This window comes from Hemitrygon akajei, chromosome 6 (genome assembly GCF_048418815.1).
Source record: "Hemitrygon akajei chromosome 6, sHemAka1.3, whole genome shotgun sequence".
NCBI lineage: Eukaryota > Metazoa > Chordata > Chondrichthyes > Myliobatiformes > Dasyatidae > Hemitrygon > Hemitrygon akajei.
The window spans coordinates 44,493,096-44,517,684 of NC_133129.1; the positions used below are offsets into that span (position 1 = coordinate 44,493,096).

Here is a 24,589-nt window from a genome sequence, read left to right on the forward strand (position 1 = left end):
AGGCCGTGATGCAACCTGTCCAGGTACTCTCCGCTGTGCACTTATTGATGTTTGACAAAGTTTTAGTTAACATGCTGAATTTGCACTAACTCCAAAGGCAGTAGAGATAGGAAACAGTAGAGCCAGTAAGACAGTAAAGGCTGGATTTGGGAAGGTATGGGAGTGGAGAAATAAAGAGATTCACAAAAGCTGGAATGCCCAAAATTGACAAAAACTGACATTGCAATTATTCTTTATGACCTGGCCCTCCGTACCTCCCTCTAAAAATCAATACCAGACTTCCTCATCATTGAGGATAGGTAACAACATCCCCTCCTCGCTGACTGTCAACACCGGTATGCCTGAATGCTGCTTGCTTAGCCCCTGCCCTATTCTCTATACACACGTGACTGTGTGGCTGAGTCATATATAAATTCACTACCGACACCACCGTTGTCGGCTGAGTTCCAGGTGCTCGTGAATCAGCTTACATTTCTAGTCCAGTGGTGCCACAACAACCTCTCCCTCAACATCAGCAAAACTAAAGAGTTGATCATTCATTTCCAGAAGGGGAAGGATGGAAAACATTGAGGGATCAGCAGTGGCGAGAGGCAGCAGCTTTAAATTCTTGTGCATGAATATACCAGATGACCTGTCCTGGGCCCAGAACATAGGTGCAAGCACACTGAAAGCACACCTGCATGTTAGCTTTCTCGGGAGGTCAAGGAGGTACAGCTTGTCACTGAACACTCTAACAAACTTCTTCAGACATACTGTTGAAGTATCTCGACTGACTGCATTATGGTCTGGTATGGCAAAATGAATGCACAGCTGCAGAGCATAGTAGGCTCAACCCAGTACACTGTGGGCACGTACCTCCCCACCTTGGTTGTATCTGTAGAAGGCACTGCTTCAAGAAGCCAACAACTATCATGAATGATCCCTACCTTCTTACAGCTACCATCAGGCAGGAGGTGCAAAAACTGTAAGTCCCACACCACCAGGATCAGGAATAGCTATTTCTCTTCAGCCAATAGGTTCCTGAGCCACTGGTACAACCTTAATCACTACAGTTTAGCAATTCACCTGTCTGTCACTTCCCTGTGGTGCCCTCCTCCTTTCCCTCGTGGTCCACTCTCCTCTCCTATCAGATTGCTTCGTTCCAGTGACTGCTGCCTCTTCCACCTATCACCTTCTAGCTTGACGCACTTCCCTCCCCCCACCTTCTTAATCTGGCATCTCCCCCAGTCCTTTCTGGTCCTGGTGTAGGGTCTTGGCCTGAAACGTCGGACTATTTACTCATTTCCATAGATGCTGAGCTCCTCCAGCATTTTGTGTGTGTTGCTTGAATCACTTTGATCACTTTGCACTGAAATGGACATTATTTTTAACTTGTTCTAATGGTGTTCTTTCTAGAAAAAAATGTGTACAGTTTATGTTCTCCTTGTGGACACCACTTATATGTGATGTGCTGGGATGCTACTGGAAGTACGTCTCTTTGCTCATGAGCATACGTGTACTTTTTCATGTAACAGTAAACTCAACTTAGATATTAACTCTCTTCAATTTCAATTACCATAAAACAATAGCCTAGCATAGAATATCACCTGAATTTAACTGCGATCTAAACACTGCGGGAAGTATTACACTTTTCAATAGATTTTCTACTTCCTCAGAAGGTTATGGAAAAATGGCATGTCCCCATTGACCCTCACTAACTTATGTAGATGCACTGTGGAAAGCATCCTAACCAGGTGCAGATGCATCACAGCCTGGTATGGCAACTGCCTACCCAACACAGCAAGAAGTTGTACAGCTGTTGACCCCGCTCAGCTCATCACAGAAACCAACCTCCCCTCCACTGAAAACAGCCAACATAACCGAAAGACTCTCTCATCCCCGATGTTCTTGCTTCTCCACCCTTCCATTGGGCAGAAGATGCAACAGCTTGAAAACACCAGGCACAATGACACCCTGCTGTTATAACACGGTTGAATAGACCTCTTGTAAGATAAAGATGAACTCTTGACTTCATAATCTACCTTATCATGGAACTTGAACCCTATCACCTTCCAGCACTGGATTCTCTCTGTAACTGCAACTGGAACAATACATCCTGCATTCTGTTATTATCTTCTCCCTGCACTGCCTTCATATATTTATAGTTTGGAATTGACCTGTTTGAACAGCGTGATAAACAGAGTTTTCCACAGTAACTTCATCCATGTGACAATAATAAACCAATTACATGCTACAGAATAAAGTCACACAGCTCTCTTCTGATATACTCTTATAATAACTTGCCCTGGTTTTAATTTTTGATCCTTAAATTAGCAGTAACTGTGTCTTCATTTTCATTGTAGCTGATAATCACCTGACAACATCGCCGGCCTTTGAGTGCAATGGAGACCTGGACTCCAGACATTCTTCATCATCCAACCACATCGCCGGCCTTTGAGTGCAGTGGAGGCGTGGACGTTAGACGTCCTTCATCACCTGCCCTCATCGTTGGCCTTTGAGTGCAATGGAGACCTGGACTCCAGATGAATTTACTCACCTGTCCACAGAGCTGGCCTTTGAAGGTGGAGCACAAAACAGAGGCCTGACCACTAACTCCTCCGCATTGCTGTTCCTAAACCCTAATCTGACCTGTAACTGCCCTCTTGGTCCCAAAAATTGCCCATAAAAACTTAAAAATCAAATCAAATTCAAGTTTAATTATCATTCAACCATACATGGATATAGCCAAGGTGTAAAACATTCAAAATAGCAGGCAAAAATCAACTAGGTCTGAGCCACCATTTCAATGGAGACTGCAGCTCGGCACCATCTTAACCAGGAGCTTTATTCTCCTGAGAAGTAGAGGTGTGCTCTCTTGGCCATAGCGTCAATGTGGTTGGATCAGATCAGGCGATTGATGATGATCACTCCATGGAACTTAAAACTCTCAAGCCTCTCGACCTGCACATAAGCACCATTGACGTAAACTGCAGCATGTGCACTGCCTCCGTCCTGAAGTCAATGACCAGCTCTTCGTTTTGCCGATATTGAAAGAAAGACTGTTGTGTTGCTGTGACACTTTGAAGCACCTATGCATAAAATTCACAACTAAAGCATTTGACTGCAATGGCTTTGCACAGAGCTAAATATGGAAAATTGTAGACGGGGTGGGGGGGCACATTATTGTACCAATCAGTCACACCTCTTGGTGCTTTGAAATTGTGAAGGATTTTGCAGACATACAGTATCCACCTGGTGCTATGGAGGATTGCAAAGAAAGACTATGGTAAATTCCTGGGTCAAGAGCTTTAAAGAAAAGGTTATTTTTATGCCAGCACGATAAGTAACAAAGTAACATAGCACAACTCATAGTGAAGAGAACAACTCATAGCCAACTGGGAGAAATAGCACAATTAAATATTTAGAAAACAAAGTTGGACAAATAAAAATATCATCTTGAGCTTAGCTTCAAAGTAATAGCTCACCTCCTTCCATGCATAATATCTTTCTGCTTTGATGATCATGTCTGCAATAATGATGTGATTGACTCTTGCTGCCACTCCCAGTGGAGTCTTGCCTTGCTGCAGAATATGAAATTAAAGTAAATAACTTGGATCAGTACATTATATTTTTAGGACTTAGATTATTGGCATCATAACCATTAACACCACAAAAGAAGCAATTGCTGCCTTTTAAAATTAGACAATGGAAAACCAATGTACTGTGTTATCTATTACTATTTCAGATACCTCTTCTCTACAATAGAGGGCTAATTATATGTGTGTGTGTGTGTGTGTGTGTGTGTGTGTGTGTGTGTGTGTGTGTGTGTGTGTGTGTGTGTGTGTGTGTGTGTGTGTGTGTGTGTGTGTGTGTGAGAGAGAGAGAGAGAGAGAGAGAGAGACAAAATAGTCAGGATTCCCTTCATTTATCTGGAACACTTTGCTGCTTAATTGGGGCAGGAGACTGTTGCTGAGTAGTTTCTAACTAGTATCAGACGTGTGCATTTGTGTGGCTCTCTGACACTACACTGTGCTTACAGTGAACAGATTTTAAATAGCGTAATTTGCATGTGCTTGTGTTCAACAAACAGTGATTAACCTCACTGATAGTTGATGAGAAATAAGCAGCAAGACAATTCAAAACTGTTTTGTTCACTGCAGTTTCAGGCTTAGAGATGCCAGAAAGAGTCAGGAGTGAAAATAAAAGGATTTCACTATTTCAACAAGTCAGGCACTATGAAGAATTTGAAGGTATCGACAATTAGCTTGAATGTCACAATGGAAATGAAATTTTGGATTGATAGCATTGTATGAAGGAAGTTTATTATCTACACTAGGTGTCTGCACTGAATTTTCCTAGGTGGCAGTGTACAGATATACTGGATGAATTCCTCCATCGATAACAATTAGGAATTCATATAGAGTTTTATAGCACTGTAGACGTATCGAGAGTGTTCTAATTTGTTCTTACATGTATTTCATTTAAATACTTAATTTGTTACTCAGTCAATGGTAGCTTGTCTTTTTTAATACCTTTTTAACTACTTCCATAAAGTTTCAGCTAACTAGGGCAGTTGCTCAATTGGGCTGAAAGTATTGGTCCCGATCTGTCTTAATTGACTGGAATTTAATTGACTGTTAAATGACAGAATCGCTGTCGGCGCTTCTCCCTATAGATGCTGCCTGGCCTGCTGTGTTCCACCAGCATTTTGTGTGTGTTGCTGTTTTCACTGTTTTCTTACTTTTTACAGAATTCTTACTGATTACTTCTTGCCAACTATCAGTGACGAAATCACTGCTTTCTGAACACAAACACACACAACTGGTGCTTTTTAAAAACTGTTCGCTCTAAGCACATAACAGCCACACAAGTACATGTGACTGATGCTAGTTAGAACTGTTTAGCAACACTCTCCTGTCCCAATTAAGAGGCATAGTGCCCCAAATAAACCAAGGGAATCCCGGCAATTTCCTTGATAAATTTTTGTTCTTTAAGAGTTGTCCCAAATAAGTGGATGCCCCAATTAACCAATGGCCTAATTAACCAAAATCCACTGTGTATTTATGTAATTGGCAAATATATGGTGTATATAATATACTTACAAGTATGCATTGCTTCCTTTCTGCAAGTTGTAATGTTTGTAAAAATAGTCCAGTAATAATTTAGCAATACCTAACAAAATGGCTAAGACGCAGACCATCTTCAGATCTGAAGCTAAGTGGATCTGGAGTGTTGGGGTGATAGGCTGCAGCGTGGCTTCTGGATTCTGTGTTAACTGAGTAATGGAACTCTCCTGGCAATCTGAATGACAGCCAAACCAGACCAGCAATTCCATACAAACTGACAGTTAACTCGCAGTCTCACTAGGAGGAATCGTGCTGTATGAAATTTGTTATTAGTTTATGCTGACAAAGTTTATTAACAGCATCTACCCCAAATACATTATTCTCCTCTATATAGTATAATATTGCTTGTATCAATAAAAGGAAACAGCTCCGTGCATGATATTTGCATACGTTAATTCTAATAAAACAAATGTAAGAAATGAGAGCAGCAGTTCTCCATCTGACGCTACAAGTTGGCCTAAGATCACAGGTAATCGAATAGCCTGAGCTCTGTTTCAGCATGATCTATCAGGAGGCTACTTCTTCAGCAAGCTAGAGAAACCCAGCATGTCCCCTTTGACTATCACCATTTTTTATTAATGCACTGCGCACTGCACTTTCTCTGTAATTGTAGCACTTTATTCTGCTTTTTGTTATTGCTTTCTCTTCAGTGCATTGCTATAGTGAAATGATCTTTGTGGATGGCATGCAAACAGTATCTCAGTACATGGATAATAATAAGCCAAACAAAATCTTTATATAGTTGTGATGGAACTTACCAAACAATGTCAGTAGGGAAGAATAAAATATTGTATTCACACCACTATTTATAATTAGTTACAAATGAAACAAATGCTCAATGAAGTAACATGTTTGCATCTTAACCTGTGTCCATGTGCACCCTCTATCCATCCTGTTTGAGTGCCCAAACATTGCCTGCATGTTCTCTGTTCTGAGTCAACAAGGATGGTGGTAGAGCATCCACGTTTTACATGCTGCTTAGAACATCTTTCCTGAAAGTCGCCCATGAAGCATGCAACACTGATGCACCATCAATAACTCACTCTGAGACGTAAAAGCGAGGTATCGGCTTTTATTGACTGGAAGAAGGAACAAGCAGTGATTGACCACCATACTACATCCTGGAGACAGAGAGGCCAGGCTCAAACCTCCATCACCTTTATACAGGGGTCTGTGGGAGGAGCCACAGGAGCAGTCAGCAGGGGGCGTGTCCAGACAGGTATATGTAGTTCACCACAAACACCTTTCATATTGAACTGCAAACATATTACCCTTCTAACATTTCAGTATTGCACATAACCACCCAAAGCCTCACATTGTTCCAGACACGAACCTTGTCCCTTTGTTTCAGATCAGTGTTCGCTTTCAGGAGCAGTTCCACTAAGTCAGCTTTTCCAAGCTCTGCTGCCAGATGCAATGGATTCTGGTTTCTCTGGGGAACAACATAAAATTACTTACAAAAAAGGATTTTAAACTATTTCTTTTGGCTCTACATCGAACTTGCTATTTACTATTTTCTTTTTGCTCTGCTGATAATCCACAACACATTCACATGGAACACAGACTGTTTCAAAGACTTGGTAACCAGCAGGGGATAGGAGCTGAGGATGATCATTTGTCTATCATGGCCCAGCACGTATAAGACACAGAGTTACAGGGTTCTGAGAGTTAGGTCATTCATCTTAGCACCTCCCCACGTAGGTCATATTTGTTAACCATGAAAAACTAATGAGAAACTATGGAGTCAGCAAAAAACAGACTCTTTGGCCTGTTTGGCCTAACCTGGCCATATTACACAATGTGCCTCTCTGAGCTGGTCCCATTTCCCTGCATTTGGCCCTTGTCCCTAACCTTTCTAATGCATGCACATGTCCAAGTGTCCTATGAACACCTCTACCATTTCCTCTGGCAGCGCACTCCATATATTCATCACACTCTGTAAAAAAAAACTAGCCCGTCAGATCCCCTTTAAATCTTTCTCATCCAACCTGAACCCGTATCTTCTAATTGTAGACTGCTATACCCTTGGTAAAAGACTGTGACTATTTACCATTTCTATGCCTGTCATGATTTTATAAACTTTAATAATGTCATCCCTCAGCCTCCTTCCAGGAAAAACAGCTTGGCTAGTCTTCCCATATAACTTAAACCTCCCTCCAGTCACAGCAATGCCATGGTGAATTTTTTCTGCGCCCTCTCTAGCTTAATTCTATCAGTAGAATGACAATCAGAAATGCACGCAATATTCTAAGAGCTGTCTCACCAATGTCTTGTGCAGTTGTAACATGTTGTCCCCACTCCTGTACTCAGTGTCACAAACAATGAAGTCAAGCATGCCATATGCCTTCTTCAACACCTTATCTAATTGCGTTGCCACTTTAACGGAACTAATTACTCATACACCTAGGTTTCACTGTTCTACAGAATAGCCCTGGCCCCCACCTCTCACTGTGTATATCCTGCTCTGGTTTAGCATCACATCATGACTGATTTTTCATACTGGGTTTTATTTCCTTTGGAGCAAACAGTCATGGTGCTCAAGAAATGGTCTTCACATTGTGTTAGAACAGTGACTAACGGAATTATCATACACTGAATGGTTTAGTGGTTAGTTTGCATATCCTGAGTTTTAAAGTCCCCTTCCAACTCCCTCATCAAATTTTCATTAAGCCTTCTTCTAATTATAGACATATCAATATTTTAAATTTACTGACAAAAGTCAAAAAACCTTTCAACAACTAAAAGCAGAACCACATTGCAGGACTGAACAGACAAAAAAAATTAGGGGAGGAATTTCTTTCCTCTCGTGCCCACCAACCTTCCCCAGCCTGACATACTAGGTGCAAAACATATCTGGATGTGCACTAGACGGCCTAGCCTGAACACATCAGCGATTAGCCAAAGGTCAAGGCCTAAATCAATGGGACCTCAGACGTAAGTGTGCCCTCCAGTCAGGCTATGCATCTGTTTCAGAAGTGGGAACCTTTCTCTCTGCTCAAGGTCTAATGCTCACTGGATGCAGGCTCCTATGGTTGCAAGCTGAAAAAGCTGGCAGGAGTTCCCTAGAGTCTGACAGATGTTCCCGATGGCTCTAAAAAAATGCAGCAAACGGATGAAACTTTAAGGAAGCGCATGTCCCTTGGCCTTCCCGTCTCATTTGAGTTGAATTAAAATGTTTGCACCATCTGCAAGTATTCCTCATGCCCTTTGCAAGAACAAGTAACCCCCAACACCACCCCCACTTAGCCCCTCCCTGGAATCCAAGATAACACAAAGGAGACAACAGTTCAGCATTAGCAATCTTTCCTCTGGAAGTGACAGTTCCACTCCAGTGGCGTTCCTCGAAACCACTGCGCACCAAATCTGATACATGCTCTCATTTGTCTAAATTCAAACAGAAGAAACAAATTAAAAAAGAAGCTCACCTCATCTAAAATGTTAACATCGCACATGGATTCCACAAGGAGCTGGGCAATTGGCATATGTTGATATTTAACAGCTAAGTGCAGAGGTGATTCTTTTCTCTATAAGAAAGCCCATAAATTAGTGTTGGAGGGCTGAATGACTGAATCACAGAGCATCATTGCAGGATTACAACTGTGTGTAAGCAAATGAAGTCGCTCTCCTTTTGATACTTACTTTATTTTGACTATTGCAATCAGCTCCAGCGTCAATAAGCATCGAAGCCAAGGAATGGTCGCCTCTCTCAGCTGCAACATGCAAAGGGCTCGTATTGCTCTGAAAGGAAATTATACACTGTCACATTTCCAAACTACTCAGCCTTAAGACAAGAAACAAAATATACTTTAAAAATGAACTGGAACTGCAGAGTTAGGCTCCTGCAAACCTCTCATACTCCAACCTGCCTTGTGACAACATTGTGTTGAAATTACAGAAATCTCTTCTCCTCTAGTTTTCTTTAATTCAACTACTGTCTGCTCGATTTATAATTTATATGTAGCATTTCCCACAACACACACACCAAACTAGAAGAGTATTTAAGTGCAGAGATCACCCAATTATAAACAGGAGCACTGATGTCATGACTTGCTTTCAGATTTTACATAAGACCCTAGTGTTCTAGAACTGATTGCAATAAATTGAAATGACTTTATTACTTACATCCTTCACATATATGAGAAGTAAAAATCTTTACGTTACATCTCCGTCTAAAAGTGCAATGTGCAAATTACAGTAATTTGTAATAAATAGTATGTACAGCAGGACAGTCAATATAGCATAGAAATACAACTGTATCAGTGTGAATTAATTTGTCTGATGGTTTGGTGGAAGAAGCTGTCCCAGAGCCTGTTGGTCCTGGCCTTTATGCTGCGGCACCGTTTCCCAGATGGTAGCAGCTGCAACAGTTTGTGATTGGGGTGACTCGGATCCCCAATGATCCTCGCGCCATTTTTACACAGCTGCCTCTGTAAATGTCCTGAATAGTGGGAAGTTCACATCTACAGATGTGCTGGGCTGTCCTCACCACTCTCTGCAGAGTCCTGTGACTGAGGGAAGTACAGTTCTCATACCAGGCAGTGATGCAGCCAGTCAGGATGCTCTTAATTGTGCCCTGTAGAAAGTCCTGAGGATTTGGGGGCCCATACCAAACTTCTTCAACCATCTGAGGTGAAAGAGAGGCTGTTGTGCCTTTTTCACCACACAGTCAGTATGTACTGACCACGTGAGATCATTGGTAATGTGTATGCCAAGGAGCTTAAAGCCGTTCACCCTCTCAACCCCAGATCCATTAATGTCAATGGGGGTTAGCCCATCTCCATTCCTCCAGTAGTCCACAACCAGCTCCTTTGTTTTTGCGACATTGAGCGAGAGGTTGTTTTCTTGACTTCTCTGTAGGCTGCCTCATTATTATTTGAGATTAGGCTAATCAATGTAGTGTCGTCAGTAAATTTAATTAGCAGGTTGGAGCTGTGAGTGGTGACACAGTCATGAGTGTACAGTGGGTAAAGGAGGGGGCTTAATACACAGCCCTGAGAGGCTCCTGTGTTGAGGGTCAGAGGGTTGGAGGTGAGGGAGCCCACTCTTACCACTTGCTGGTGATCTGACAGTAAGTCCAGGATCCAGCTGCACAAGGCAGGGTGAAGTCTGAAGTCTCTGATCTTCTTATCAAGCCTGGAGGGAATTATGGTGTTGAATTATGCTGAACTGTAGTTCAACAACAGCATTCTCACATAAACATCCCTCTTCTCCAGATATGTGGAGCTGTGGCTATTGCGTCATCTGTCAGTCGGTTGTGTTGGTAGGAAAATTGTAGGGGATCCAACGTGGGTGGTAGCATGCTGACTTGACCAGCCTCTCAAAGCATTTGCTTATTATTGAGGTGAGTGTGACAGGATGCCAGTCATTCAGACATGTTACCTCGGTCTTTTTAGGTACTGGGACAATGGTGGATGTTTTGAAGTAGGAGGGCACTCTGCATTGGGAGATTAAAAATGTCTGTAAACACACCTGCTAGTTGTGCTGCGCACATCCTGAGTACCCGCCCTGGGATGCCGTCCGGTCCCTCAGGCTTGCGACTGACCACTCATTGGAAACACCTGTGTACTTCAGCCTCAGAGATGACCAAGCTGCAGGTCACTTCAGTGGGTTTCCTCAGGGGCTCAGTGTTGGCGATATCGAACCGAGCGTAAAACAGATTTAGCTCATCTGGGAGAGAGGCAGCAATGTTGACAGCACCACTGTGCTTAGCTTTGAAGTCTACAATGGTGTGCAGACCTTTCCATAAGCTGTGTGTGTTGTTGGTGGAGAGTTGTGTCTGGATATTGTCCCCATATTGTTGTTTTGCTACTTTGATGACTTTGCGTGGATTGTAGCTGCGTTTCTTGAGCTCCTGCTGATTACCGGCAATGTAAGCTCTGTGTCACGCGCTAAGCGCTGCTCGCACAGTATTGCAGCTGACAGTGTATAAGGGAATAGCTGTATTTCAATAAAATGGAAGCTATCCTTCTCCTAGGTTTTTGAATACAAGGCCAGAAATAAACATAACCAGGTTTGAGCGACTGAATTTAAGACACTCCTGTAATTGCTTTACTTACTGACTTCTCCCAGTCAGCAACTACTTTTCCTCCCCATCCTGGTATTTCCCTCTTCTGCAGAAATCTTCTTTCCTCTCACAAGGGGCTAGATAGCTTTTAGATATTGAGATATCAAAGGGATTAGCTGAATGCAGGAAAATGGTGCCACAATAAAGGATTGATGATGATAAAGTGACAAGGAGAGGACTATGGTCTGCTTGGCTTTTCTTTGCTGTGTGAGGCACTCGTCCCAATGATCATTTTCTGAAAGTGGATGAGCCTCTTGGAGAGCTGTGACAGGAAATGCAGCCACCCCACTACTCCCAGCATGGGATGGGACTGGGTTTGTTTGAGACTATGAGCTGCAGGGATCTCAAACGTATGCCAATCTAGATATATTAATTAGATACATTGACAGATATATGGAAGAGGCTTGTCTGAGCCACAAGCAGGAGCAAAACTGGGGCAATTCAATCAGTTCTTCCAGCCCTTGAATAACATCATGGCTGATCCTCTATCTCAACACCATATTCCTGCTTTCTCCCCATACCACAATGAGAAGTATAGCTCTTTACATTTCCTATAAAAGCTCTGTGTACCTTTGGCAAAATATTAGTGTCACTTCCTGCTCCCAGCAGCGATGTTACACATTCATGGTGACCTCCCACTGCAGCCAGGTAGAATGCAGTCTCACCCTCCTGCTCACAAACAAAAAGCACTGGATTATATTGTGAAACACCAATGCATCAGACCAGCAGATATTTACTTAAAAAAATTACTAGAGATTATCTATTTACTATTTACTAGGGATTATCTAAAAAATGGGAGGTTATAGTGGAATCTTTTTGGAAAGTTTAAACATTCTTAATCACATCTGGGACAGTACACTTTGTGTCACAATTGACCTTGATGTCGCTGGTTTCAGAAGAACAATCAAAGTTCCTGGTGCTGATCACAATGACTTCTTCATTCAATCACTATGAAGGCAGGTGAGAAAAGGTTAATTTTCAGCTATGGAGGTCCCCTGCTCCCCACTGACAAATAGTCCATTGATGTTAACTTCCCCAAGTTCAAAACTGAAAAATTTCAGATCAGGACCCAGCATGGCCTGGATAAATGGAGACATTGAGAGAAGGTTGTGGCATTAGGAACTGTCAGCAGAAGATCTGAAGGACTCTTATAATTAGGGTAAATATGAGGTGTACCTGTAAAGTGACAACCTTAACTTTGCAACGTAAATTTAAGATATAAATTCACACACAGGCAAAAACTGATTGGAGAGCACAAACTATTGTGAATGAGGTTGCAGACATCAGAAAGGCATGTCGCTATTTAGGCCACCTAGCATCATTCCATATGAACTTGCAAACTCCCAAATAGAACTAGGAACAAAATTAGGCCATTCAGCCCATCGAGTCTGCTCCGCCATTCCATCATGGCTGATCCTGGATCTCACTCAACCCCATACACCTGCTTTCTTGCCATATCCTTTGATGTCTTGATTGATCAGGAAACTATCAACTATACCCATAACTTGGCCTCCACTACACTCTGTGGCAGAGCTTTCCACAGATTCACTACTCTTCGGCTAAAAAAAAAAATCCTCCTTACCTCTGTTCTAAAAGGTTATCTCTCAATTTTGAGGCTGTGCCATCTAGTTCTGAGTATCTCTACCATAGGAAATATCCTCCCCACATCCACCTCATCTAGTCCTTTCGACATTCGGTAGGTTTCAATCAGATCCCCACGCATTCTTCTAATTTTCCAGTGAAGCCCAAAGCTGCCAAATGCTCCTCATATGTTGACCCTTTCATTCCCAGAATTACCCTCATGAACCTCCTCTGGACTCTCTCCGATGACAACACATCCTTTCTGAAAAATGGGCCCAAAACTTTTGACAATACTCCACTGTGGCCTGACTAGTGTCTTATAAAGGCTCAGCATTATCTCCTTGCTTTTATAATCTATTTCCCTTGAAATAAATGCCAACATTGCATTTGCCTTTTTTTTAAACCACAGATTTAACCTGTAAATTAACCTTCTGGGAGCCTTGTACGAGGACTCCCAAGTCCCTCTGCACCTCTGAACCTTCTCCCCACTTAGATAATAATCCACCGTGTTGTTCCTCTTACCAAAATGCACTATCATACATTTCCCAACACTGTATTCCATCTGCCACTTTTTTGCCCATTCTTCCAATTTGTCTAAGTCCTGCTGCAATTGCATTGCTTTCTCAGCACTACCTACCCCTCCACCTGTCTTCGTATCATCCACGAACTTTGCCACAAAGCCATCAATTCCATTATCTAAATCATTGACAAACATTGTGAAAAGTATCGGTCCCTATACTGACCCCTGAGAAACCACTAGTCACTGGCAGCCAACTAGAAAAGGCTCCCTTTATTCCCACAATGCTGCCTCCCGCCTGGCAGCCATTCCTCTAACCATGCCAGTATCTTTCCTGTAACACCATAGGATTTTAACTTGTTAAGTAGCCTTAATGTGAGGGGATTTGATAGATTTCAATGAGATCTCCACTTTTTCTCCTAAACTCCAGTGGGTACAGGCCCAGACCCATCAAACAGTTCTGATATGTAACACTTCCATTCCCGGGATCATTCTCATGAGCATCTTCTGGACTCTCTCCAATGCCAGCACAACCTTTCTTAGAAAAGGGGCCCAAAACTGCTCAAAATACTCCAAGTGTAGTCGAACCGATGCCTTATAAAGCCTCAGCATCACATCCTTGTTTTTGTATTCCTGTCCTCTGAAAATGAATGCTAACATTGCACTTGCCTTCTTTACCATCGACTCAACCTTCAAGTAAACCTTAAGAAATCAGTACGAGGACTCACAAGTCCCTCTGCACTACTGAATTGTGAATTTTCTCCCCATTTACAAAAGTGGTCCATGGCTTTATTCCTTCTGCCAATGTGGATGGCCACACACTTCCCTACACTATATTCCAACTGCCCATTCCCCCAATCTGCCCAAGTCCTTCTGCAGACACCCTGCTTCCTCAGTGCTACCTGCCCCTCCACCTATCTTTGTATTGTCCGCAAATTTGGCCACAAAGCCATCAATTCCATCATGTATCTCATTAACATATAACAGGAAAAGAAGCAGTCTCAACACCAACCCCTGTGGTACACCATTAATCACTGACAGCCAACCAGGAAAGACCCTCCTTTATTCCAACTCTTTGCCTCCTACCAGTCAACCAATCTTCTATCCATTCACATACCTTTCCAATAATGCCAGCAGCCTCATTTGTGGCACCTTGTCAAAGGCCTTCTGAAAATCCAAATAAATAACATCCATTAACTCTTCTCTGTCTATCCTGTCTGTTATTTCCTGAAAGAATTCCAGCAGATTCATCAGGCAAGATTTCCCCTTTAGAAAACCGTGCTGACTCTCGCCTATTTTATCATGTGCCTCCAAGTACCCTGAAACCGGATCCTTAATAATCAACTCCAACATCTTTCCAAACACTGAAATCAGGCTAAATGGCCTATAATTTCCTTTCTTCTGCCTCCATTCCTTCTTAAAGAGTGGAGTGACATTTGCAATTTTCCAGTACTCTGGACCAATTTCAGAGTTTAGTGATTATTGAAAGATCATTTCTAATGCCTCTACAATCTCTTTAGCCACCTCTTACAGAACCCTGGAGTGTAGTCCATCTAGTCCAGAGGACTTAACTACATTCAGACCTTTCAGCTTCCAAGCACTTTCTCCTCAGTACTAACAACTACACTCACTTCTGCCCCCTGACACTCTCGCATTTCTACCATTCTGCTAGTGTCTTCCACAGTGAAGGCTGATGCAAATACTTATTAGGTTCCTCCACCATTTCTTTGTCCCCTATTTCTAAATCACCAGTGTAATTTTCCAGCGATCCAATATCCACTGTCATCTCTCGATTACTCATATATCTGAAAAGCTAACATTTTGTATCCTGTTTTATATTATTGGCTATGTTACCTTCATATTTCATCATTTCTCTCTTTATGGCTTTTTTAGTTGCCTTCTGTTGGTTTTTAAAAGCTTCCCAATCCTCTACCTTCCCACTGATTTTTTTCTATATTATATGCCCTCTCTTTTGCTTTTATGCTTTCTTTGACTTCCTTTGTCAATATGGTTGTTTCATTCTCCGTTTAGAATACTTCATCTTTGGGATACATCTTTCCCGTGCCCTCTGAATTTCCCCAGAAACATCAGGCATTGCTGTTTTGCCGTCATCCCTGCTAGTGTCCCCTTCCAATCAACTTTGGCCAGCTCCTCTTTCATGCCACAGTTAATCCCTTTATTCCACGGTTATACTGATATATCCAGTTTTATCTTCTTCCTCTCAAAATGCACGGTGATCACTGATCATATTATGATCACTGCCTCCTATGGGTTTCTTTAAGTTTCCTCATCAAATTTGGGATATTATATAACACCCAGTCCAGAATTATCTTTCCTTATTGGGCTCAAATACAAGTTGCTCTAAAAAGCTATCTCATGGGTGTTCTACAAATTCCCTCTTTTGAGATCCAGCACCAACAAGATTCTCCCAATCTACCTATATATTGGAATCCCCCTTGATTATTATAATATTGCCCTTTTGACATGCCTTTTCTATTTCCTGTTTTAATTTGTACCCCACATCCTGGCTACTGTTCAGAGACTGTAGTTAATTCTCATTAGGGTTTTTTTACCCTTGCAGTTTCTTAATTTTACCTACAAGAATTTTACATCTTCTGATCTTATGTCAGCTCTTTCTAAGAATTTGATTTTATTTTGTTACCAATACAGCCACTCTAGCTCCTCTGCCTACCTGCTAGTCCTTCGAGACAATGTGTATTCTTGGATGTTAAGCTCCCAACTATGATCTTCTTTCAGCCACAGCTTGGAGATGTCCATAACATCATACCTGCCGATCTAAGATCATCTACCTTATTCTGTATACAAATATAACACTGTCAGTCCTGTATTGATCAGCCTTTTTGATTTTGGCTCCCAGTTACACTTCACCTCATCCCATGACTGGAAATGTAGCACATTTGCTCAACAAAGAATCCAAGACAAATTCAAAAAATACAGACTAATCGGGGCAGGAGATTTAGTGTGGATATGACAAGGATTTTTTTTATTCCAAAGAGTGGTTTGGAATTTGGAATGCATTGCCTGAAAGGTAGAGATTCTAACAACAATTTTAAGAAGTATCCAGGTGAGCATTTGAATTATCAAGGCATAGAAGGCTGTGTATCAAGTGCTGGGAAATGGGAAGAATATTGCTGGGACATCAGTAGCCTGAAAGGCTATATGACTATGAGGAGGATCTACATCATGAAGCCCATGGGATTTGCCCACTTTTAGCCTCCTTCCTCAAAGTTACTGTGTTTTTTTATTAAATTAACACACAGGTTCCATGTAATATACAATATGTGCACTAAGTAAGATAATATTAGCATAGTTCATTGCATCTTTTAAAATCCTTTCAGCTAAAAGTTAAACACAAGCATGGTCAACATTAAAATTACTAAAAATATAAGAAAGATGTATCAGAGAAATCCATCATTCATTAAGCCATTTTTCCCTTTGATTGAAAGATATGCAAATGGAGTACAATCTTGCAGATATTTTCCAATGATGGTTTTCAGATAACAACTTAGTATCGATAACAACCTACCTCATTCTCCTCATTTATTAGGTTCCCTTCACTCAGCAGCACTGTTAATACTGTCACATGACCATTCCATGCAGCGAGATGCAAGGGCGTATTACCTTCCTGCACAATGAAATCAAGTAAGATCTCAGACCTTATAATCAGCTATGTACGATTAGAGTGGTCTGCTATTGATTATTAAGCAAGAATTTGTTAAGTGTGCAAACAGGATAGTTATTCTAAAAAGCCAATAAAAGATCAAATCTCTTGCTTCTGCACTATAAAATTATGTAATTCAACTCTGTATTTGGAAAAAAATCAACGTAAAAGCCCAGGCATAAACACAAATTACTGAGAACTAGGAAGTATCAAGTATCTAAAGCAGAACCAGAAATGCTGGAAAATTCAGGTCGTCTATTGATCTACTTATTGTAAACATTCAGGTCTAACATAAGATCAGCATCAGAAATGTTAATCATGTTGTCTGGTTCAGTACTTCCCACATTTTGTCATGATTTAAATGTTTACTTGACAGAAGTCTTTGTTAGCATAATTTGATAGAATTAAAATACATTAAGAAGAATATTGCCCACAAGGAACTAAAGTTGAGGAAGGTTTTGCACAATGAGAACTGCAATTCAGTTGTCATTACCTTATCCTTCTTCTGTGTGTTATAATTAAGCTTCCTTAGAGCCTCAACCATTTCTAGGTGCCCATTTTCAGCTGCCAAGTGATACGGCATTTTGCCTTTCTAAAAATGAAATCAGAACTTGTCAACTCCCCATTCATACAGTGATTCATCAATAAGTTCCCCCACAGCTATACTGTTCTTTTCTTCAAAGCAAAGATTTGAAATGAAGATCAAACTCAGGGTAGAAATGTCAAATACTTCAGAACATGCATTTAAGGTGAAAGGTAAAGTTTAAAGAGGTGTGTTCAATTTTTTTTTTTACACACATGGAATGTTAAGTGCTTGGAATTGGCCATCACGGACAGCAGTAAAAGCAGCTGTGATAGTGAAGTTTAAGAGGTTTTTATATCAGCTTATGAGTATACAGAGAATGGATCATGGGCAGGCAGACGAGATTTAGTTTAATTTGGCATAATATTGAGCACAGACTTCATGAACCAAAGAGCCCATTCTGTGTTTTGTTTTGTGTTTAAATCTGAAGTCATACTTCTGTTATATAAAATTTATTCACAAATGCTTGAGGTGGCCCAGTTTAAAAATCATTCAACTTGGTCATGCTGATTCCCAACACCTTCAAAGGATCAGAATATCCCTTTCCTGCAAAATAACTTGGTGCACAATGAGTTTCCGATCCCTTAAAATGAAAAGTCTTCTTCCATTTCAGAATCACTCCACTCTCATCCTTCCTGCTGGTAGCCCAATATCATTTGAAGTTATGAGGAACATATTTAACTTGCTTAATGGCTGTTTCTCAGTAATACTTCCTTTTTCTTATATGCATTGTACCTAACATGATCCTCAATAGATTGTAAATTTAGTGAAAACATGCAGTAAAATAGAAAGTTGTATCGAGAGCATTTGATCACTGAGTTGCACATTACTGGTAAATTAAAGAAAATGAAACAGTCTTTTAAATATTTGATTCACGGCAAATTTCTTGGCAGGGGAAGGCAGCGAACAAGTATTTGATCTTTGTTAGAATTTGAAAAGACTGCACCATGTTCATTAAGGAGTTTTACATTCCTCAATTTTGATCAATTAAAAATATTTAACATTGAAAACAGGAAAAAAATATAGTTTACTGATTTCTAACAGGTTCAATTTATTTATAATTGCCCAATTGCTGGAAGAGATACTTTACTTAATATTATCCCTTGGGATCTCAGTCTGACTCAGATTTAAGGGGAAAATATTTTTCAATATTGCTGGTGAAGGGTTCCAATCGAAAGTTTAACATAGCTTTCCCTTTCAGAAGGGAAAAAAACAATGTATTTGTTTTCTAAAGGAAGGTATAGAGTAGTTTCTTGTATAACAGGCTCCATACAACCTCTCTCTGTTCGATTTTGATGTGCTGGGGATGAAAGAGACTTTGCTGGGTTTCATTTTACACAGTTTCAGGAGAAGGGGTAAGGTCAAACCAATCAGGACAAGCTGCTGTTGCCAATATATGATAATAAGCTACATGTGAATGAAGGAAATAACATACACCGATTTGGGAACAACTTCTCATCCCACCCACACAAACACCTCCATATACATATATTCTTGGCACTGAATACAGGTCCCACACAATAGCTTAGCATCCAGTTCAGCAACCAGCAGCTATCTTCTATTCCATAGATGAGTCCCCAAAGGTCAACTACAGCAATTTCTATACCCACTCTGATTGCCATGCTTAGCAGAGACTGAGGAATATTACTGCTTCACGTAAAGGACCCTAGCTTGAATCACACCCAGGGTGCAGGATAAATAATACTGTAACCACTACAGAGAAGAACCATATATCAAGTTTCTGAGTTAAATCCAACTTATTACATTGTGTTTCCCCTTTCCATGTGCTGATAAGCAAAGCGTAGAAACAATTTGGTAATATAGAACCAAACCTCGAGTGGTGACTCACCTACCTCTGTGGGTTTGTTTAAATCCAGCTGCAGATCATTTACTATATATTCTACAACTTTAGTTTTATTATTCTGGGCAGCACAATGCAGTGCATTCAATCCTTCCTAAGGACAAAAACACATTCTTTTAGCTTTTCACAATGGAAATTTCCTTTCAATATTTTAAAATCAGTCACAACTGTCACAGTGAGAAACCTCTCTCAGAAAATGTTTAACCTCCTACAGTGTTATAATCTCTAAGCATTATATTAGCCTTTGAAGTTCTGAACTATACATACACAGCATATGATAAGACCATGAGACACAGGAGAAGAATTAGACCATTCAGCCCATTAAGTTTGCCCTGCCATTCTATCGTGGCTGATTTATTATCCTTCTCAACTCCATTCTCAGGCTTTCTTCCCATAATCTTTGATACCCTGATTAGCCAAGAACCCATCAAACTCTGCTTTAAGTATATTCAATGACTTGGCCTCCCCAGCCATCCATGGCAACGAATTCCCACAGATTCACCACCCTCTGGCTAAAGAAGTTCCTCTACATCTCTGACTTAAATAAACATCCCCTTTTCTGAGGCTGTGACCTCTGGTGCTAGACTCACCCACTACAGGAAACATCCCCTCCACATCCACTCTGTCTAGGCCTTTCATAATTCAATAGATTTCAATAAGATATTTAGTCCCTGTTGTTGAAAAGCAACTCCATAGCATGATGCTACCTCCACCATACTTTACAGTAGGGAGGGTGTTACCTGCCAATACGCAGTATCAGATTTGAGGCTCTCATACTGCTTAGTGTTGAGGCCAAAAAGTTCCACTTTAGTCTCATCCGACCACAAGACCTTCTTCCACATCTTTACAGTAAGGCTTTGCAAAAAGATATTATTTTTAGTGGCACGTGTGGCTTAAATCTGATACTGTGCATCAGCCAGGTAATACTGTTTCAGTTTTTGAAAGTTTGGTTTTTCATAATTTACAATTTCCTTGTTTTTTGGGATCTACTGTGAAATAAGAGGAGCAGGTGATTCACAAATAAAAATTCTCCGTTAATCTGATCAAAGTCCCTTGTTCTAATACTAATTTATTTATGCGAACAAATGGTTGGGGGCTGAATACTTCAGTAAAGCATTGGATTCTAGTCCTCTTGAAATGAATATTAATATTGTATTTACTTTCCTTATCAATGACTTAACCTGCAAGTTAACCTTTAGGGAATCCTGCTTAAGGACTCCAAAATCCCTTTCAACCTCTGATTTTTGAATTTTCTCCCAGTTTAGAAATTGTTCTACACCTTCATTCCTTCTGCCAAATTACATGACCATACACTTCCCTACACTAAATTCCATCTGCCACTTTTTTGCCCATTCTCCCAATCCATCCAGGTCCTTCTGCAGACACCCTACTTCCTCAACACTACCAGGCCCTCTACCTATCCTTGTATCATCTGCCATTAATTCCATCAACCAAATTGTTGACATGTAACATGAAAAGAAGCAATCCCAATAATGACTCCTGTGGAAAAACATTTGCCACCAGTAGCCAACCAGAACAGGCTCAATTTATTCTGACTCTTTGCCTCCTGCAAATCAGCCAGTCTTCTATTCCAGCTAACCAACACATGCTGTAGAATATCAGCAGGGCAGGCAGCATCAATGGAAATGAATGAACATCAACTTTTCACGCTGAGACCTTTCTTCAGGACTGGAAAAGAAGGGGGAAGACACCAGAATAAAAAGGTGGGAGGAAGGCAAGGAGGCTAGCTGGATGGTGATAGGTGAAGCCAGGTGGGTGGGAAAGGTAAAGGGCTGGGGAGGAAGAAATCTGACAGGAGAGGAGAGTGAGCCATAGGAGAAAAGAAAGGAAGAGGGGACCCAGGGGAAAATGATAGCCAGGTGAGAAGAGGTGAAAGGTCATAATAGGGAATAGAGGAAGGGAGAGAGGGGATTCTATCCATGCTTGTATCTTTCTTGTAATACATGTTTGGTTCGTATCTGTTAGGCAGCCTCATGTATGGCACCATGTCAAAGTCCTTCTGAAAATTGAAGTAAAAACAACCACTGAGTCTCCTTAGTCTATCCTGCCTGTTATTTCCTCAAAGAATTCCAACAGGTTTGTCAGGCAAGAAAACCATATTGACTTTGGCCTACCTTCTCATGCATCTCCAGGTACCCTGAAATATCATCCATTGTAATGGACTCCAACATCTCCCAACCACAGAGGTCAGGCTAACTGGCCTATCATTTCATTTCTTCTACCTCCATCCCTTCTTAAAGAGTGCAGTGACATTTGCAAATTTTCATTCCTCTGGAACCATTCCAGATTCTAGTGATTCTTGATAGATCATTATTAATGCCTCCACAATCTCTTCAGTGACCTCCTTCAGAACAATGGGGTGTACTCTATTTGGTCCAGGTCTCTTAACTCCTTCTGACATTTCAGTTTCCCAGGCACCTCCTCCTTAGAAATCGCAACTACATTCACTTCTGCCCCCGACACTTGAATTTCTGGCGTACTGCTGGTGTCTACCATAGCGAAGACTGATGAAAAATTCTTATTAAGTTTGACCACCAGTGGTCCGATATCCACTCTCATTTCTCTTTTACTCTTTATATATTTATAACCATAGAAGAATTACAGCACGGAAACAGGCCATCTCGGCCCTTCTAGTCCGCGCCGAACGCTTACTCTCACCTAGTCCCACTGGCCCACACTCCATTCCTATCCTGTCCATATACCTATCCAATTTTACTTTAAATGACAATACCAAACCTGCCTCTACCATTTCTACTGGAAGCTCATTCCACACAGCTACCATTCCCTGAGTAAAGAAATTCCCCCTCGTGTTACCCTTAAACCTTTGCCCCCTAACTCTCAACTCACGTCTTTTCAATTTTTTGAAAAAAAAACTTCTGGTATCCTCTTTGATATTATTAGCTAGCTGACCTTCATATTTCATCTTTTCTCTCATGTTTTTTAGTTACCTTCTATTGGTTTTAAAAGCTTCCCAATGCTCTAACTTCCCACTGATTTTTGCTATATTATATGCCCTCTCTTTTAGCTCATGCCCTGTCTTTGACTTTCCTTGTCTGCCACAGTTGCCTCATTCTACTTCTTCTTTGGTGTGTATCTATCATGCAACTTCTGAATTGCTCCCAGAAACTCCAGGTATAGCTGTTCAGTTGTCATCCTTGCTAGTGTGCCCTTCCAGTCAACTTCAGTCGGCACCTCTCTCATGCCTCTATAATTCCCTTTGTTCCACTGTAACTGACACATTTGACTTTATCTTCTCCCTATCAAACTGCAGGGTGAATCTTGTCATATTATCATCACAAATTCCTCAAGTGTTCCTTTAACTTAAGCCCTAATCAAATCTATTTCTTTACCCAACACTCAATCCAGAATAGCTGATCTCCTAGTGGGCTTAACCATGAGCTGTTCTGAAAAGCTATCTGGTAGGCATTCTACAAATTCACTCTCTTGGCATCCAGAATTAACCTGATTTTCCTAATCTAAATGTATATTGAAATCCCCCATGAATATTATATGCCTTTTCTATTTACGCTGAAATTCATATCCCACATTCTGACTACTGTTTGGGGGCATGTACATAACTCCCTTCAGGGTCTTTTTACCCTTGAAGTTTACCCTTCCTTGCTAAGACTCAGAGCTGGCCACATTGCCACTGGCCTAGCAGCTGCAGATGTGCTGTGAGAGTTCATTCTCCACCCCCTTCCCCTCTCCCAGCAGGGGTATGTGTTATGTCTTGTACCCCAAAACATGAAACTACTTCAAAGAAAATCACTGAGTTGGGAGATAACTCATGTACGTTTGTTTTCTCTTTTAGCGATGCATGTATGATTGATGCGGTGTCATGCGGTGTGCCTTTTACGTACTTTTACATGTAACCCATAATGAATTATTTAAACAAAAAATGTTTAATCGACATGTTTATAATATTACTCAAATATTACTGAAATATTAAATACACAATGGTATACTTGTTGCTAAGGGGAATGGCCACAGGGGAACCCTGCCCTGACTGCTTCCTTCTCCTGGTGGTCACCATCTACTGTCTAAAGTCTGCACTCTGAGTGTGACCACCTCCAAAAAAGACTCATCTATGAAGTTCTCAGCCTCCTGGATGGTCCTCAGTGCATCCAGCTCCTGCTCCACTTCCTGGACCTGGTCGGTTAGACTTTAGTCTGTAATCAGTCAATGCACACTATAGTCAGTGAAATGTCGGTGTGTAAACTATACTCCAAAGATCATTCACTGTGAATCCTCTCCTTAAACATAATAGTTAGGGAGTCAAAACTAAAATCAAGAGAGTTTGAGATTTAATTTTAAATAAGCACATAAACCACATAAATCTGGTGAGGTTCAATTTAATTGGGGGGGAAGCTTAGGAGACGATGGCACCTAACGGCAACTCCTTTGCTTGCATCTTCAGAAACAGCTCTATTTCTATCTTTAATATCTCTGCTTTTCCCTTTCAGGGTTCTTTTGAAGACCCTGACCTGGAGTTACACGCTGACTTTGGTTCCTTGTGGGAATGGGACCCACTCTCGGGGTCTCACGACTGGTCGCTATTCGATATACCAAGGACACAGCCTAGAAGACTAGCACGCCTTCAGAGTTTCAGGATTTCGTGGCTCTAGAGGTGGGCGGACTTGAGGTTGGTGCCTCTGCAGGAAATCGATGTGTCATGGGAGATGGAAGATCAAAGGCAATGAGCTGGCTGCTGGCTGTGTGCCCAGAGACCCAAGTTCTTTGGGCACAGAACTCGGATAAAGTGACACAATGGACTTTTAACATCATACATCAGCAAGTTGTTTATTATGTCTCCCCTCTCACTGTGAAACAGAGACACCTCTTTTTCCCTTATTACAGAGAGAGAGAGAGGCTGTGGTATGTCAAATTACTGGATGAACGAGTAGTCTTTGGGGTAACTGCAAGTCTGTGTCTTTACTGATGCTTGCTGCACACGTGAGTGCTCGGTGGGGGGTGCCGATGCTTGTTTTGCTGGTGGGAGAGGGGGGGATTATTGCTTTGCTGTTGGGTAGTTGGAAGGGGGGGCTTTGGGGTTCTAACATTTAACTGTCACTCATTCTTTGGGGCATTATTCTGTTTCCGTGGATGTTTGCAAAGAAAAAGAATTTCAGGACGCATATTGTATACATTTCTCTGACATTATAAGTACCTTCGAAA

General features: G+C 41.2%; 1 protein-coding gene across 2 annotated transcripts in view; it reads right to left on the minus strand.

Annotated features, from left to right (window-relative positions):
* The window catches only part of LOC140729021 (ankyrin repeat and death domain-containing protein 1B-like), a 73,946-nt gene that overhangs the window by 26,394 nt on the left and 22,963 nt on the right, over positions 1-24,589 (minus strand). The window contains exons 5-12 of one of the 2 annotated variants that reach the window (XM_073048272.1): positions 19,386-19,487; positions 17,443-17,541; positions 16,815-16,913; positions 11,740-11,838; positions 8,745-8,843; positions 8,531-8,629; positions 6,439-6,537; positions 3,465-3,560 (exon numbers count right to left, since the gene is read on the minus strand). In XM_073048272.1, the coding sequence (XP_072904373.1) occupies positions 3,465-3,560; positions 6,439-6,537; positions 8,531-8,629; positions 8,745-8,843; positions 11,740-11,838; positions 16,815-16,913; positions 17,443-17,541; positions 19,386-19,487 (792 nt within the window). The remainder of the gene's footprint in view (positions 1-3,464; positions 3,561-6,438; positions 6,538-8,530; positions 8,630-8,744; positions 8,844-11,739; positions 11,839-16,814; positions 16,914-17,442; positions 17,542-19,385; positions 19,488-24,589) is intronic. The other variant, XM_073048273.1, reaches the window with a different exon arrangement.